Below are 15,122 nucleotides of genomic sequence, written 5' to 3' on the forward strand. Positions count from 1 at the left end.
GCATTTGTTAAATGTTTTAGTGTTAAAAAGGAAATCTATGCTCTTGGATCTTGTAACCTTGTGTCAAAAGTGTTGGGACAATCGTTGGCAAAGTCTGTCTTAGTGTTAAAGCCTGTTAGTGTTAATATACAACAGGCAAACATCTTTGACAGGTATGTGGCAGCCTAACGGTACCTGCCACACCTCAGCGTTATTTAGCTCTGCCTAAACAGGGAGATGAATTTAACTCAGATGTAACACTAGCTAAACAAAGAAACCCAACTCCCAAAGCCCAACCTGACTTTCAGCTTTTTGAACTATTTGATTTGGATGGAACCTTGTTTGTTTTGGAGGCACCACACTTTGTGGTGTGCCTGCTTTATTCTCATAGTGCTCTACAAAAGTGTTAAACCATCTTTCTTGTGCAAAAATGAAGAATAACAATCCAGCACATCATTCTTTATATGACTTTTATTGAAATCTTCAGCACATAATAAATTCAAGCATTGCTGTAAAACATTTAACAAAGCATTGCATGTCAGAAATCATCTCTTTTAACAATGTTTGAACGACACAGTAAAAATAAAATTTGTTACATCTCAAACACAAAATCTTATTAAAAGGAGGTGAAGATAAATTTATAAAATGTTTCATTTGTACACACAAAACACATCCTGCTGATATGGAAACAAACATCCTACAACAGTTGTAGTCATGTTCCCTCAGGCTGTCTCTCTCTCTCTCTCTCACAAACACACACACACACACACACACACTGAAAATGTCCTTTGACTGTTTGATATACAGAGGACCATACATGCTGTTGCTTATGATAGATATAAGATACAAATCTAAGATCCAAAAACTAAAAAACACAATATAAATCTATTTAAAACACTCACATAAAGTTGAATATATGGTGTTAGAATACATTACAAATACACTTTATTACATAAATATAAAATAAGCTCACACATATGGTGTGGGTGGCAACCGAAACAGTCTTTTATATGTCCTCAAACAGTTAAACTGTGAGGAAGAAGATAGAGTTGTTTCCTGGGGCCGTATCATGGAGCCATCTTTAGTTTCAGTCTCAGCAGAAACTCTCCTAAGCAAATATTACATGCAAAACACACACACACACACACACACACACACACACACACACACACACACACACACACACACACACACACACGGAACAATCACACAACCAAATCCATGTAAAATGAGAGCTGGCTTTTCCTTGTCATTGTCAGTGACACACAGTATTTTCTCTGAAAGTTTCAGTGAAACACGACACCAGCACGCCAACAGCTAATGGTAGAGCGACACAAAAGAAGCAGGTGTTTTCAGATTCACATAATGCCATAGACATAGTTTGGGTATAAATAGAACATGTCCTTAGCATTTCAAACAATAAAGTTATGTTTTACAGGAAAACAGGCTCTAATGTTCATATAATGAAAATAGGAGCCTTTTTTAACAAGACACACCTGCTGGATTATAGCAGAGCAAAGACATTATGATAATGCAAATGAACATGCCGGCTAAAAGCAAAGCAGAAAGATCAATATTTGTACGAACATCTTCATCTCGGAGTCTTTTTGTGGGATTCACCCTGTGGTTTCAGACAGCAAAATACAACACAGACACACAGAAACACAAATGTGCAACAAACATTTTCATTTCATCCTACATTCCAAATCACTCTGTCGGAGACTTCTGTTCAAACATAGTCTTTCCTGTCGTATCCTGCACCTGCACTGGTGCTGCGTGGGGCAGAGTAGGCCATCCGGGGCGGCTTGTACTGCTTCTCTTTTGGCGGGCAGCTGCTGCACAGCATCGCCCCACCAATCAGAAGCAGGGCAGCTCCTGCCCAGCCGATGTAGAGAGCCGCTCCCAGCTCCCTCCTCTGTGCGGAGGTCAGGATGGGGTTGTAGAAATCCCTGATGACGACACTGGCCGTCCAAGACACAGGAATGAGAACCAAAAGGCCGCCGAGGAGGAAGAAGATTCCAGCGATGATCATCACTTTGGCTTTGGCTGCCTCCTCATCGATGCAGTTGGTGCACTTGGCGCCGACAATGGAGATCATAACCCCCAGCACTCCGAGTATGATGGCGATGATCATCATGGCTCTGGAGGCCTGTAGCTCCTGAGGCAAAGCCAGCAGCGAGTCGTAGACCTTGCATTGCATCTGGCCCGTGCTCTGGGTGACACAGTTCATCCATAAACCCTCCCAGATGGTCTGAGCTGTGATGATGTTGGCTCCAACGAAAGCCGACACCCTCCACATTGGCAGGGCGCATGTCACTATTGCAATGATAAAACCAATGACTCCAAGGGCAATGCCCACGATCTCCATACCCATCGACATGTTGACTCTTTGTCTGATGACCGAACAAAACTTAAATGGTGAGTCCACGGATTTTCCAGCAAAACTATCAGATCACAATGAACACCTGCCTCTGCTGTTCAGCCGTCCTTGAAAAGTGTGAGCACCTGGAAGAGGGTGTGATGTCGCTATGAGATGCTGCCACGGAAACATCTGATCCTTTATACCTCAGGGGAGTAAGGAGGAGTCCCCTGGTGATGATGTCAACAGGAGGCTGTCTTCACCTAAAAAAAAAGCACCACCTGTTCACAGTTAGTGGAGGAGGGGAACTGGAGGCAGGGTGGGTGAGGGAGGATGTGATGTTCAGAGGGTGTGGCTGTAGGTGGTGGGGGTTGGTTGCTGGTGCGATGGCTGCTCTCTTGAGAAAAAGGAAGAGAAGTTCTGGATAAAATGGCTTAAAATCAGCAACTATAGTTCCTTTAACATAAATACTGACTTACATCTTTGCAGTAGTTAACCACAGTGGGGAACTGAGAGGTAGCTCCAGCCTCTGGCTACTTGGGCACCTTGTTGTGTGTAAGCATGGAAACATAAACACACACACAATGGTGCAAACACACACTCAGGCTACAAGTAGGCTCTGATACTATTGATCTTGTGTTGCTTCCTGGTTCCAGTTGTGTGGGTTTCTTAAACAGTTAGGATTCGGTGTTGGGAAAACAATCCCAAAAGCTCGTCTGGAAACCGGAATAACTGCACCCAGAGCAAATATGAGCAGAGAGAAAACATAATAGGCTGGTTCTCAGACACCTTTAGCATACAGACAGCGTGATCTTCTCAGTATCGGTTGGACTCTTTACACTGACCAAACATTTCCTGGAGACACATGTGGTTGAGTTTAAAATTAGAAATGTATACTGTTGCTTGCAGCAGTATTTTAACCCTTGTTGAAGACTGGTCAAACAATCCAGAAAATTTTAATTTTTACAGAAAATTAGGATTTGTATTTTTTTTTTGTTCCAAAAAAAGGAAAAGGAATGAGAAAAGTACAGTTACACTTTCAGAGACACCTTATAAGTTACTGTAAATAGGTTAAATGTAGGTGAAACAACCTTCTTCATAAAACAGATGCATATTTTTTTAACTATTGCCTCAAATTTTCCTACAATGATCTATGTAATTCTGTACTAGTTGTAGGGAAAATAGGAATATTCTTGTACAAAGCTCCATGTAAACCAAAGTAAATATTAATTCTTTATTAATGTGTTATTGTTATTCTGCATTGATGTTCAATTGCAAGCTTGCCTGTAGACAAACTGCACATTTTTGCACGTTCAGGGACTCTTTAGATGATGCAGCCAGCAACTGGAATTAAAGGATAGCTTCACAATTTTTAAAGTCTGCCTGGAAACAGCAGTCAGGTACACTAATGAGCATTGAAACAGTATTTGTATGTTGTAATTATTCCTGCTGTTTATTTACTTTACAGTGTAAGAGGGACAAAATCCACAGCAGGCAACAAACTAATTTGTCAAATAGTGCCACTTTGTTAGTGATCTCTGTGTCAGATACAGAAACACAGAGGCACCTTTTGCGCGGTATGAAAACGCACTGGCCGGCGGCTACCTTAGTGTAAAGAGCGAGAAAGTCCCTAAGGCAGGCGGGAGTGGAGGTGGACGAGTCAAACAAGTTCCTGCTGTTCATTTCCAATGTAATACTAAAGCCGACTGAGTTATTTTGATAACAAAGTAATGTGTTAGTATGTGTGGTAGGGAGGTATGTCACATGACTATGTCACATGATGCTGCATGATGTTAGAAACAACAATACTTATTTTGAGCCAAACCATGATGTTTTTCTCTCAACCTAACCACCTGCTTTTGTTGCCTAAACATAAGGAAATAAACATAAAAATGAGATGTTTTACCTATGTTGTAATTTATTTTGAAAAATACTGTATGCATGTAACCAGCAGAAACTGTACATTTCCTGTAAAAACAGAACTGTATTTTGAAAAGACACAGTACATGTAATAAGTGTAAGTTGCCATCCCACAATGTGCAAAACTGACACAGGAGGCTAACTAGCACGTCATATTTTAATGTGTATGTCCCCTGATAAAGCGGCAGTATTAAGTACTATTCGGACGGGATTAGTTTTACATAGGGATGTGGACTAATGTCAGTTTACCACAGGATGTCTGTAATATAAATGTCCGATTTGCACGGGACAAGAAATCTCCATAATTCTACCAGAGATGGGAGTGGTAACTCGGTTTGCATCCTGGCGTCACCTCCCTGTCGGCATGTGCGTGCTACATGTTGGTGGAGCAGGGAATAAAGCATCAGCTGAAGGATAATAATAATTAATGATTAACAAAAATATGAAATATTGCCCATGATCAGGATTGTGTGTACACAACAATTAGCAATATGGATTTATATTAGGCCTACCTAACACAACCAGAAGTCTTGTGGCTCTGAAAAGTGCTTTCTTCTCGACCTTTTTGATTGGTCTCCCACGTAGAGCTATGCGATCATTAGAAGAATGTCTACTATCACGACTGCCGACAACACCAAATGCTTCTTCAAGCGCCTCCATCATCGAAAAAACACGGAAAACTAGTTGTAAACGTGGGAAAATGGTTGTAAACAGGACATGACGAAATATTTACATACATTTTACAGAGGATCGCGTTCACACGGGATTAATATAACCCGAGGTATTTTCTCCGGACCGTTTTACAGAAGGTAAAAGTCGTCGTAATTTTTACTGACATTACCCGTAATGATTACAGACATGGCGCGTTCGGACGGGACTAAAATCTCTGGTAATAATTACTGTACCCCACCTCTCCACATTAAACTAATCCTGCCCGAATAGGGCTTTAGACAGTAGGGATGAAAATGGGTTGAAGCTTCAGAAAAACATTCCAACACATCCCGCTTATTTGTCACCCATCTGTTGAGGTACCCAGCACGCTGATCTGACGCTAAAAGGTGGAGCATGAAACACTGCAGTCTGTTAATGGGTCAAGAGAGAGTCGTCACTCTTGCTCGACTGTGACCACTGTTCCTATGGATGCAAGTTTACATACATTAGTCAACTATAACTATAAAAATAAAATATGTTTTGCTGCTTTTTCATCGTTACTAGTTAACATTTAGCAGCTATAGACTAAGAAAACTGAATTCATTGTGCCACTCAAAGGCTACCATCGGCAGCTATTGACAGCTTTTAAAGTGGAATGTTTGCTTGCATGTTACTTGATGCATGAGTTGACACAGTGAATCAGTCAGCACACCGTAAATGTCAGCATGACAACTTTGACCTTTCTGTTTGTTGTTATTGTCTCTCCTGCATAGCATGTGATTTAATGATGATTGGATCTTCAAGCATTTAAAAAATGTGTATGAATTTCAACCGGCTCCAGTGCACGCTAATATGACGTGCCCTAGTGTCAAATTTTGCATCTAAACATGCTAATATATATATATTTATTGTCTCATCTTGTTACATGATCAAATAGACACTTTACGTTGCATCAACACACACATTACCCAGTAACTGTGTTTGCATATCTGTATAAGACAAAAATACCAAAGGAAATAAGAAATTATTAATTTAATTGAATAGTTTTTTATATATAGTTTATGTTGGGTAAACATATATTCATAGATTGCCACTGACTATCTAGCAAAAAAAACAAAAACATGAAGTAGATGAATTTGCAATTTTCGAGGGCATAAAAAGCAAATGGCACAACTTTTGATTTAATTTCAGTTCTTCTTTGATCACAGATTTTTGAGCTCTTCTCCCAACTCTGTACAGCCCCCCCCCCCCACTCAACAAGCCCTAGTGCAACCACACTATCTGTGTTTATGCCCCTGATTTAGAGTGTACCAATTAATTTTCCAAATATTTAGTGCCAATTTACACTATCCTCTGAATATGTTGGGATTACTACAAAATACAGCCAAGTGTCACTAATATAATTTGTCATTATCATGTCATTATCAAGAGGAGTACACAACAGGGCAACTTTTATCTTTTCAGAAACGTCACTCATCTCCAAATCTCAAGGGGCTACAACTGCTCTTTGCTTATAGGTTTGAATAACAGGCTAATCCAATGTTTTAGTCAAACACACATTTACATGTGACAGAAAATTGTCCTCGCAAATGTCCTTTACGTTATGAGTATGGAGCCCAAAATACTTCTCACAGCAACAACACATAAAAACAAACCCTAAGGCTCAACAACAGGGAGGCTCTGTTTGTCCTTTCATCGTGTTTATGTAACAACACCGGTTGACGCATCACCACCAAGATAACAGCGATAACCTTTAGGCTACCTGTATCAGTACACCGACCGACCGGTGTTGACCAGCTGCTTGCGTAGCTAAAACAAGAGCCACATGTGTCTGTTCTTGTCAATTAGTAAAGATATCTTTTCCATATAAAACCATGTAAGTTGTTATCACTGTGGAAGAATGAAAGCTAAAACTAAGACACGCCTATATGTGTTTAAATCATGATGTCACCAATTTACAAGCTACCCAGCAGTATATAAAGAAATTAACAAATAGTCCCATTTTTACAAGCTGCAACATTGAAGGGATGTGCAAATACATTCATCAAGAACTACGTTTGATTGGCTGCTACCTTTGCCAGGTCTTCTTCCTTGTTGAATAAAGGTAAAATAAAATATAATATAAAATAATATAATATAATATAATATAAAATAAAATAAAATAAAATAAAATATTTTTTTTCATAATGAGTACTTTTGCTTTTGGTAGCTTAATTTTAATTCTAATACTTTTGTATTTTTAAAAGAAATTTGAATGTAGGACCTTTTCTTATTTTACTTCTAACAGAGTATATTGTATATACATACAGTATTGCTGTTTTTACTTAAGTAAAAGTACTTCTTCCACCACAAGGTGTTCATTGGTGTGGTCGTTTATATTCACAGAGGAGTTTTGAAAACTTAAAGAGGTTTGTTCAGAGGAGCAGAAATAGGTCATGTGTAGTAATGCTCCTGGTGCAAAACAAATAGGCTGCTCTGCACCTGCCAGAAGACAGAGGGATAATTTGACTATTCAAATGAGGAAAGAGTTGGTATGTGGTTCAGATACTGAGTCAGACACCAACAGAAGGGACTGCCCTCAACATATCATCAGAGCCTGAAAGAAGATATCTGTCACACCTAACTCTGACATCACTCACATTGCCAACATCTTTTTTTTTAATGCTGGTTTTGTCAAAGATAAAAAACAAAACGAAGGTAAAAACAAACACGAATGAAATAACTTCTTTTCTTTTTAAAATGTGCTCAAGTTGTCTTCATCTTGTTGTTAATCGTAATTTGTGTTGATTTGAGTCACCACTTTTATTTCAACAGTATGTAGAAGCAAAACCTCATCATATTTAATATTTAAACATGCAATGACCTTAATAATTTTTAAACTGAACCAGGATAAATTCGGCCCACATAATGTTTCACAGTGAAAATCTTTATTACTTTATTATTTAAGTTATTTTAATCATTTCAGTCGATCTCAAAACAATACATTTGCATTCATATAGTAAACTCTCATTATTGCAAGTACATTAAATGTTTAAACAACAAAAGTCATGTTATATAAAGGCATCAACCTTTGTAGAAACACAGCCTCATAATGCGCTGCATGTGAAGTGTGATAGAGACAGAAAATCACACACATATCACCCAACCAAATGTTCATTTTACATAACCTGTCTTTACAGTCCACTCCGCCATGTTGACCTTGCTTTGAGCTCCACTTTGGTTGACTGTACAATGTTCAACGTCCGTGACTATGTGTGTATTTTGTAATAATAGCAGGAAAGCTAATACCCCCCTAGAGACACAACAGTGTCTCTGTTTGCTTTATATATATACACGTACACACTGATCAGTACAAGAAGGAACATTCACAACATAAATGCTACGAGCACAAATAATAAATATATATGAGATGAAGTCTCCTCGTTGAACTGACCACACAGACCAAATTTTCAAACTTCTCTTACCATATTCGGTCACATCTTGTTAGACTGGCTTTAGACCAATGGTAACTGTAAACAATACTATCAAACATCTGTAAAGAGCTTTTAAACCTCAAAAATATATAAAACCCAGCCTCCATATTTACACTTATTTATGGTCGTAAATATCCACAAAGTGGTTTGGCTCTTTTACCATTTTCTAGTGAACAACTGGCTCCACTAAAAACCAGTTTAATCATTATGTAGCTACACTTTTGTACACATTTCTTGACAATGCACAAATAAGCAGGATCCAAGTGGAAATAGAGTTCACAACTCCTCCTACTCCCCCCTCGGTCCTGTCCTCTTCCCTCACACGTAGTCCCTTCTGTTGTAGGAGCTTGGGGCGTTCGACCTCGCTGTGGTGGAGTATGCTACACGGCTCTGGGGGTGCACGCTGTACCTCAGTGGTTTCTCATCCTGTGGTGGGCAACTGCAACAGAGGATGGATCCTCCAATCAGCAGAAGAGCTGCAGCAGCCCAGCCCAGATACAGCGCTGCACCGATTTCCATCTTCTGAGCCAAGGGGATGATTGGGCTGTAGAACTCATACACGATGGTGTGTGCTGACCAGGAGACGGGCACCAGCTGGGTCAGAGCTGCTGTGATGAACAAGGCACCCGAGGCAATCATCACCTTGGCTTTAACCCCTTCTTCCTCAATGCAGTTGGTGCACTTTGCTCCTACTGTAGAGATGAGGAGAGCCACCACCGCCACGATGATGGAGACAACGGTGAGCGCCCTGGCGGCCTGTAGGTCCTGAGGTAAAGCCAACATGGAGTCGTAGACCTTACACTGCATCTGCCCCGTGCTCTGGAACACACAGTTCATCCACAGGCCCTCCCAGTACACCTGAGCTGTGATGATGTTGGAGCCAATGAAAGCGGAGACCCTCCACATTGGCAAGGCACAGCTGGTCACACTCAGCAGCAAGCCGAGCACTGACAGAATGACGCCGACAAGTTCAAGTCCCAAAGACACCATCGTGCACTCAGGCAGGCGTCCACTCTTCGCCCCAAAAGTTCCTTTGTTTGTCTTTCCACTCCTCTTGGTTCCCTTTTATTGAATTCTCTCTTGCACTGTGCTCTTTCCTTCCCTTTCCCCCTTTTACTGTCCAGCAAAAGTCTAATGGCCTTCTGGATTTTGCCCTTAAGCCTCCTCTTTGCCAGCTCCTCTTTCCCCCAAGTACGCCTCCTCCTCAAACTGTAGCTCCCACACCTGCTGCTGATTCCAGAAGTGTCGACTTGTCAGTGTGTTTCCTCCTCTCTGCCGTGTGTACGTGTCCGCTCAGACGTTGTTTTCCAGTGTTCTGCTGCTCTTAAGCAGTCGATGACCCTTATCTGTGTATCGTTTTATTACTAAGTGGTCAGGCCCTCCTGCGAGGTGACATCACTCGTCAAACCAAGCCAATCAGGCAAGTCCTGGGCATTGGCCTCGTTTACCACCTGGGTGTGTTGGTGCTCGTTTGTGTGCTTTTTCAAATGAAGAGTAGTTTTATGGTTTAACCTTTTGCCCATGGTAGCTCTGGGTGTGTCTGCTTTACTGCTGTCAGTAGGTAATAAGTGGCCAGAAAGAGCTTGTTATGTGGTTGATAGGTGACCACATGAGACTGTAACGGATATACAATGTATTAGATGTGTGTATGTATGAGTGTGTGTATGTTTGCATAGAGTGGGATTGTGTTTGAGTGAGACTGAGGAAGAGAAAAAGAGAACTTCACCTCATATTTCATCAGGCTTTCTCAGTCTGTTTTCTGTTCTGTTTTTATTTATTTATTTTTTTTTCAGTTTTGATTTAATGCTATAATGTTTATATAGCCTCGACAAAAACATGATGTGACGGTTTTTATATCAGTTTTTATTACACCTACCATCTCTACTGGGTCACACAGTCTATGGGTAATCATACAGTAAAATTTGAGTTAATGTCAAACTAGAAATGCTATGAATATATTTTATAGATATGGGACTACGGCTTCTGTGAACCTGCTGTTTTCAAATGAAGCAAATTATCTTTTCATGTTTGGGAGCATTTATGATACAAACTAAAGTATACATGAACTTTGAAGCAATAACAGTGTGATAAACACTTAAAAAACTGAAACATGAGTCCAATGAAAAGACCAGAACCAACAAAGCGTTAGCTGAGCTTTCAGTACCTTTTAACCTCTCTTTTCTGTTTGTGAAACACAGGAAGCCCATTTGTACATACTGAAGATGTAAATATTTAGAAAAGGTCACTTATAGATTATTTAAAAAAAGACGAAATAATTTCTTCAAACAGCTGGGCACTGTAGCCTCTAGCAAACATTACTCAAATCTGTGTACAAAGTGCATTTGTTGGGGACTATTTTCAGTGGTGGATTAATACACATTTAGTGTATTAGTAAGTATTCTAGCAGCATGGCAGAGTATGTGGGATTGACCCCAAAAAGCTACAATGCCCCTGTTCCTTGTAATGATAGAATAAGTCACCAAGTGCAATAGTTATTATTATGTAGAAACAGACTTTGGATTTATACAGCACAGAGGAATAAGGCTTTGGATACACAACAACAGGCAGTTGATTAATTATTGGAAAAGTCACAAGACATGAGGTTATCTTTGAGCAGCCAGTATCCACAAGAACAAAAAGCTTAAAACAAACAAACAGCAAATCTTTTAAAATAAAAAAATATATAAGAAATGCAGAAAAGGAAAAGTGTTTTGGTTGGTTGGCATGTTGGACTATTATCCCGTGGAGCAGACTGAGCGCAATATTTTTCTACGAGGCAGACTGAGCGAGGTACATTTGCTGTTCATTATCAATACCACACTCTGACACACTTTTATCTTGTACAGTATACGTGTACACATTATCACACTTCAATATTAGTCAAACATGTCTGCTATAGTAACCACGATAAGATAAAGCCTAATAAAAGGCAATTTATTGAGATTATCTTGGTGTTTAGGAAGGAAACGAACAATCTGCCAACAATTCAAATCATATCTGACCGTCAGTACAATCAAGTTCTTTGTTTGCATGCTTAAACAAGAAATCTTTGATGCTGCTCAACAGCACTACTACAGTGTGTACTCCAGCAAGATGTGTCTTGTGCAAAAGTGATAGAGTCATAGACACAATTGTTGAAGTAACGTTTTTTTAAATTTTTTATGACAGATTCTAATTGCACCAAGCTGTCCGTAGCCAACAATGCTTTTGGCAACTGGGGTGGAATAGCCAATGTGGCTATTTACGCCCAGGTGTATATTCCTGGGTGCCCTAGCAACATTGAAATATGATGTTAACAAGAACGTGTCTATTCAGCTATGCTGCTAAGATTTATGTACACAATGTGCATTCAGCAGCTTTATACATCTAAAAACTGAAAATAATAAACTATCTAAGTCAAAAAAGAAGGCAATATTGACTCATACAGGACCTTGTCTTCTGCATGATAGTCCCTTATTTAACTCACTCACCCACCACATCTGGCTCCCTCTGTGAACTGTGTCGCTCTTTATCTTGCATCACCTGACTTTCTGGCTGTACACGTGTGAGTTTTTTCTGGCAAATTTACCACTTAAATCTCAGAGAATACTCAACACTGGCTAGTTCTAGCCCTAACCATGACGTCTTTGCCCTGGTCCTAACCGCTTCTGACCTTGACAAGTCGACATGACAAAGTTGACAATCACAGTACACAGCAGGATCCATAATAATGCGTCGTAAGGATGGGTACATAGCTGCGTAGCTGCAGTGTGACACTCCAGACACTCCATTTTTTTTTATACACACAGCAAAAGTAGCATTCATTTGGACTCCAAGACAAATGCAGGTCTAAAAGTCACTCTTCTTTTAGCTCTGTTTTGTTCTCCACCATCTCCTAAAGGAAATATCTGGCTCTTTGAAACAGGGTCGGGGTTTCTGGCACAACTTCACCTACTTGAAGGGAAAGAAGTTTAGAGAAGTTGAAACTCCAGCAGCACTTTAAGTATATAGAGCAACTTTATTGCAAGACCAACGTGTTTCGGCTTATCAGGACCCTGATAAAGGCCATAAGCCGAAATGCATTGGTCTTGCAATAAAGATGTTCTATATACTACAGGTGTTGCTGGAGTTTCAACCTCTTTAAATATCTTAATCTTTAGCTGCTAAATGCTCCATTATATTCACCCGGTAGCAGCTAACTGTGTCTCACTGCTGTTTGGGGCTGAGCAGGTAGTGTGCAGTAGGTTTATTAAAGCTTTATTACTTGAAATAGCTGCTGCTGGCAATTGATAAAAGGAGTCGAACTTAAGAAAGAGCATTTACTGCCTGTAAAACCAAAACAATCAGCTAAAAGAGCTGACTAGATCTTCAGAGTTGCAAGTGATACCTTTCACATCATCCTCCACAACAGCCTATCTCATCTGGAAAAGAAAGGGAGCTATGTGAGATTGCTGTTCATTGACTACAGTTCAGAGTTTAACACCACTGTTCCCTCAAGGCTGGTCACAGAGCTCAAGAAGCTGGGATTAAACAACTCACTGTGCATGAGGATCCTTGCTTCCTGAAAGGCAGAACCCAAGTGGTCAGAGTGGGCGGACACACCTCTTCCACCCTCATCCTTAACACAGGAGGACCCCAGGGCTGTGTTTCGAGTCCCCTGCTATACTCCCTGCACACACACGACTGTGTAGCCTCTTCAGACTCCAACACCATCAAGTTTGCTGACCTCATAGCTGCAGTGGGCCTGATCACAGATAACAACAAAAAGGCCTACCTGGAAAAAGTAGAGGACCTGACCTGCTGGTGTCAGGACAACAACCTACTCTTAAACATCAGCAAAACTAAGGAGGTGATAGTGGACTTTGGGGAGAAGCAGCAATGGAACAACACCCCCCTTACTATCAATGGGTGAAGAGGGTGGATAGCTTCATCAGAGGGCCTGAACTGGATGTTGCATACTGACTCAGTGGTGAGAAAAACAAGGAAGAGACTGTTTTATCTGAGATGCATGAGGAAATTCTCAGAACCCCCTTCGATACTAAGGAAACAGATACCAGTTACACAAGGCCAGCACTGAGAGACTCAGGAAGAGCTTCTACCCTCAAGCCACAAGGATACTGACTGCTGCTTTATCCTAAACATGAACATTCATTTACTACTACTACTACAAATTGACAGAACGGACAACTATTACATTTTATTGAAATCATATCTAATGAACTCATGTAACAAATAAAGTGATGAATTGACTGATTGATATTAAAGAAAACACTAATTAATAGAGCTTTAGGATTTTAAAATGTACATAAAAAGGCACTCAAACAAATCAGTCAATCCTTAAAATTACAACAGAAGCAATGTCACAAGTATCATTGCAGTGAATTAAAAAAGAATATATATATGAAACAGCCAGAGGGATAATCCAGATATACTATTTACATGAATATATGAATCAGCTTTGAATTATGTCCATATTTAACTTACTTAAATCATCTGTTTTTGATTTTAAAAGCTGTACAGGTTCTAGCCCCATGCATGTTCAGTAATTCAACAGTTCAAAATGCTATAACAACTCTACATAAATGTACGCAGCTGGTGGAGTTTCACTGGACGGCTCTATCTCTCACATGAGTCGATAAATGAGTTTCAGTTAGCAGAGGGATTATCCATTTCCCTGTTGTTTTTTTCTGTGTGCCATTCGTGAGAGTGTGATCTCTTCCTCCTCCCCAGTTGCAGAGAAAACACACAAATGATCTATCATCATATCCAAGTGGGTGTGTGGAGAGGGTATTTCAGAGGGCGCACTGTGTGAGTAACAGGTTTATCTGTTTGGTACGCTGCCAAGCGAAATTCAGTCAATACGTGCATGGGTCAGCAACAACTGCCAGCACACTGATTATACCTTAGTAACCTAAATAAAGGAGGGGAGACAGACAGTTATAAAAATACCTGTTCAGGAAGTAAGCTACTGATACTGTCCTGCTGGAAGAGCTGCAACAATCTGAAGTTAAAGTACTTGTTGACATATAAAGATGTTTTATTGTGTTGTTTTTTTTTTTTTTTTTATGAATTTATGTCTTATGTTTCAGTGTTTCAAATATGTACAGGTCATGCTTCAGGAGAGTGTTTGAAATGTGATTTGGATCTGACCTACTATCAGTCTAAAACATGCATAGGGAATGAGTTTAACTGCAAGTATGTTGTGCGTTGTTTATCATATATGCAAAGTCTTTCACTGTTAAAAAAAAAAAAAAAAAAAAGGGTCACCTGGTGGTAAACTCAAGCAGCAACTTCCAGGGCTGTCAGTGAAGCCAACATGGAAGTGCTTAAAACTGCAGTTCATTGAATGACCACTTGAGGCAGGCGCTGTAGAGCCCTATGTTAACAAGCCTAACTTTACAGCAGACATAAACATGTTATACAACTCACCCAGTAACAGTTAGTTGCATAGTTAAGGTTGGGCCACTGACTGACAGGCTGTCTGCGAGGTGTCACTGCAGTCTGTGAGTCACATCCATCCATTGCTCCAAAGCTCCACCCTCTCATCTACATTAGGTCACCTCTGGCTCCAAAAAACAAGATGGCAACAGCCAAAATTATAAACTCGAGGCTCCAAAATGGGCGACATCACATAGGCTACATCTATTATTTGGGTAAAATGGATGAAAAATCAATGCTAACTAAGAGACCGGAATTAAAGACGTCTGATGTATGAAACTTAAAGTTCACAAGTATGTAACAAATGTTACGTGACATACAGC

General features: G+C 40.0%; 1 protein-coding gene across 1 annotated transcript; it reads right to left on the reverse strand.

The window, feature by feature from the left end:
• Positions 1-435: 435 nt before the first annotated feature.
• Positions 436-9,693, reverse strand: LOC126388016 (claudin-3-like). The gene is made up of 2 exons (XM_050040894.1): positions 8,892-9,693; positions 436-2,364 (listed from the first exon to the last, which is right to left on the reverse strand). The coding sequence occupies exons 1-2, from the start codon at positions 9,370-9,372 to the stop codon at positions 1,709-1,711; spliced, it is 1,137 nt and encodes a 378-aa protein (XP_049896851.1). The 5' UTR covers positions 9,373-9,693; the 3' UTR covers positions 436-1,708.
• Between the last annotated feature and the right edge of the window lie 5,429 nt (positions 9,694-15,122).

The sequence above is a fragment of the Epinephelus moara genome, chromosome 3 (genome assembly GCF_006386435.1).
Source record: "Epinephelus moara isolate mb chromosome 3, YSFRI_EMoa_1.0, whole genome shotgun sequence".
NCBI classification, from domain to species: domain Eukaryota; kingdom Metazoa; phylum Chordata; class Actinopteri; order Perciformes; family Serranidae; genus Epinephelus; species Epinephelus moara.

What these genes read in the sequence shown, in the direction of transcription:
- LOC126388016 (XM_050040894.1), bottom strand. Translation starts at nt 9,372, where the DNA reads ATGGTGTCTTTGGGACTTGAACTTGTCGGCGTCATTCTGTCAGTGCTC. An exon ending in GGCTCAGAAGATGGAAATCG is followed by an intron (nt 2,365 to 8,891) that starts GTGCAGCGCTGT and finishes TCAGACAAAGAG; the next exon opens with TCAACATGTCGATGGGTATG.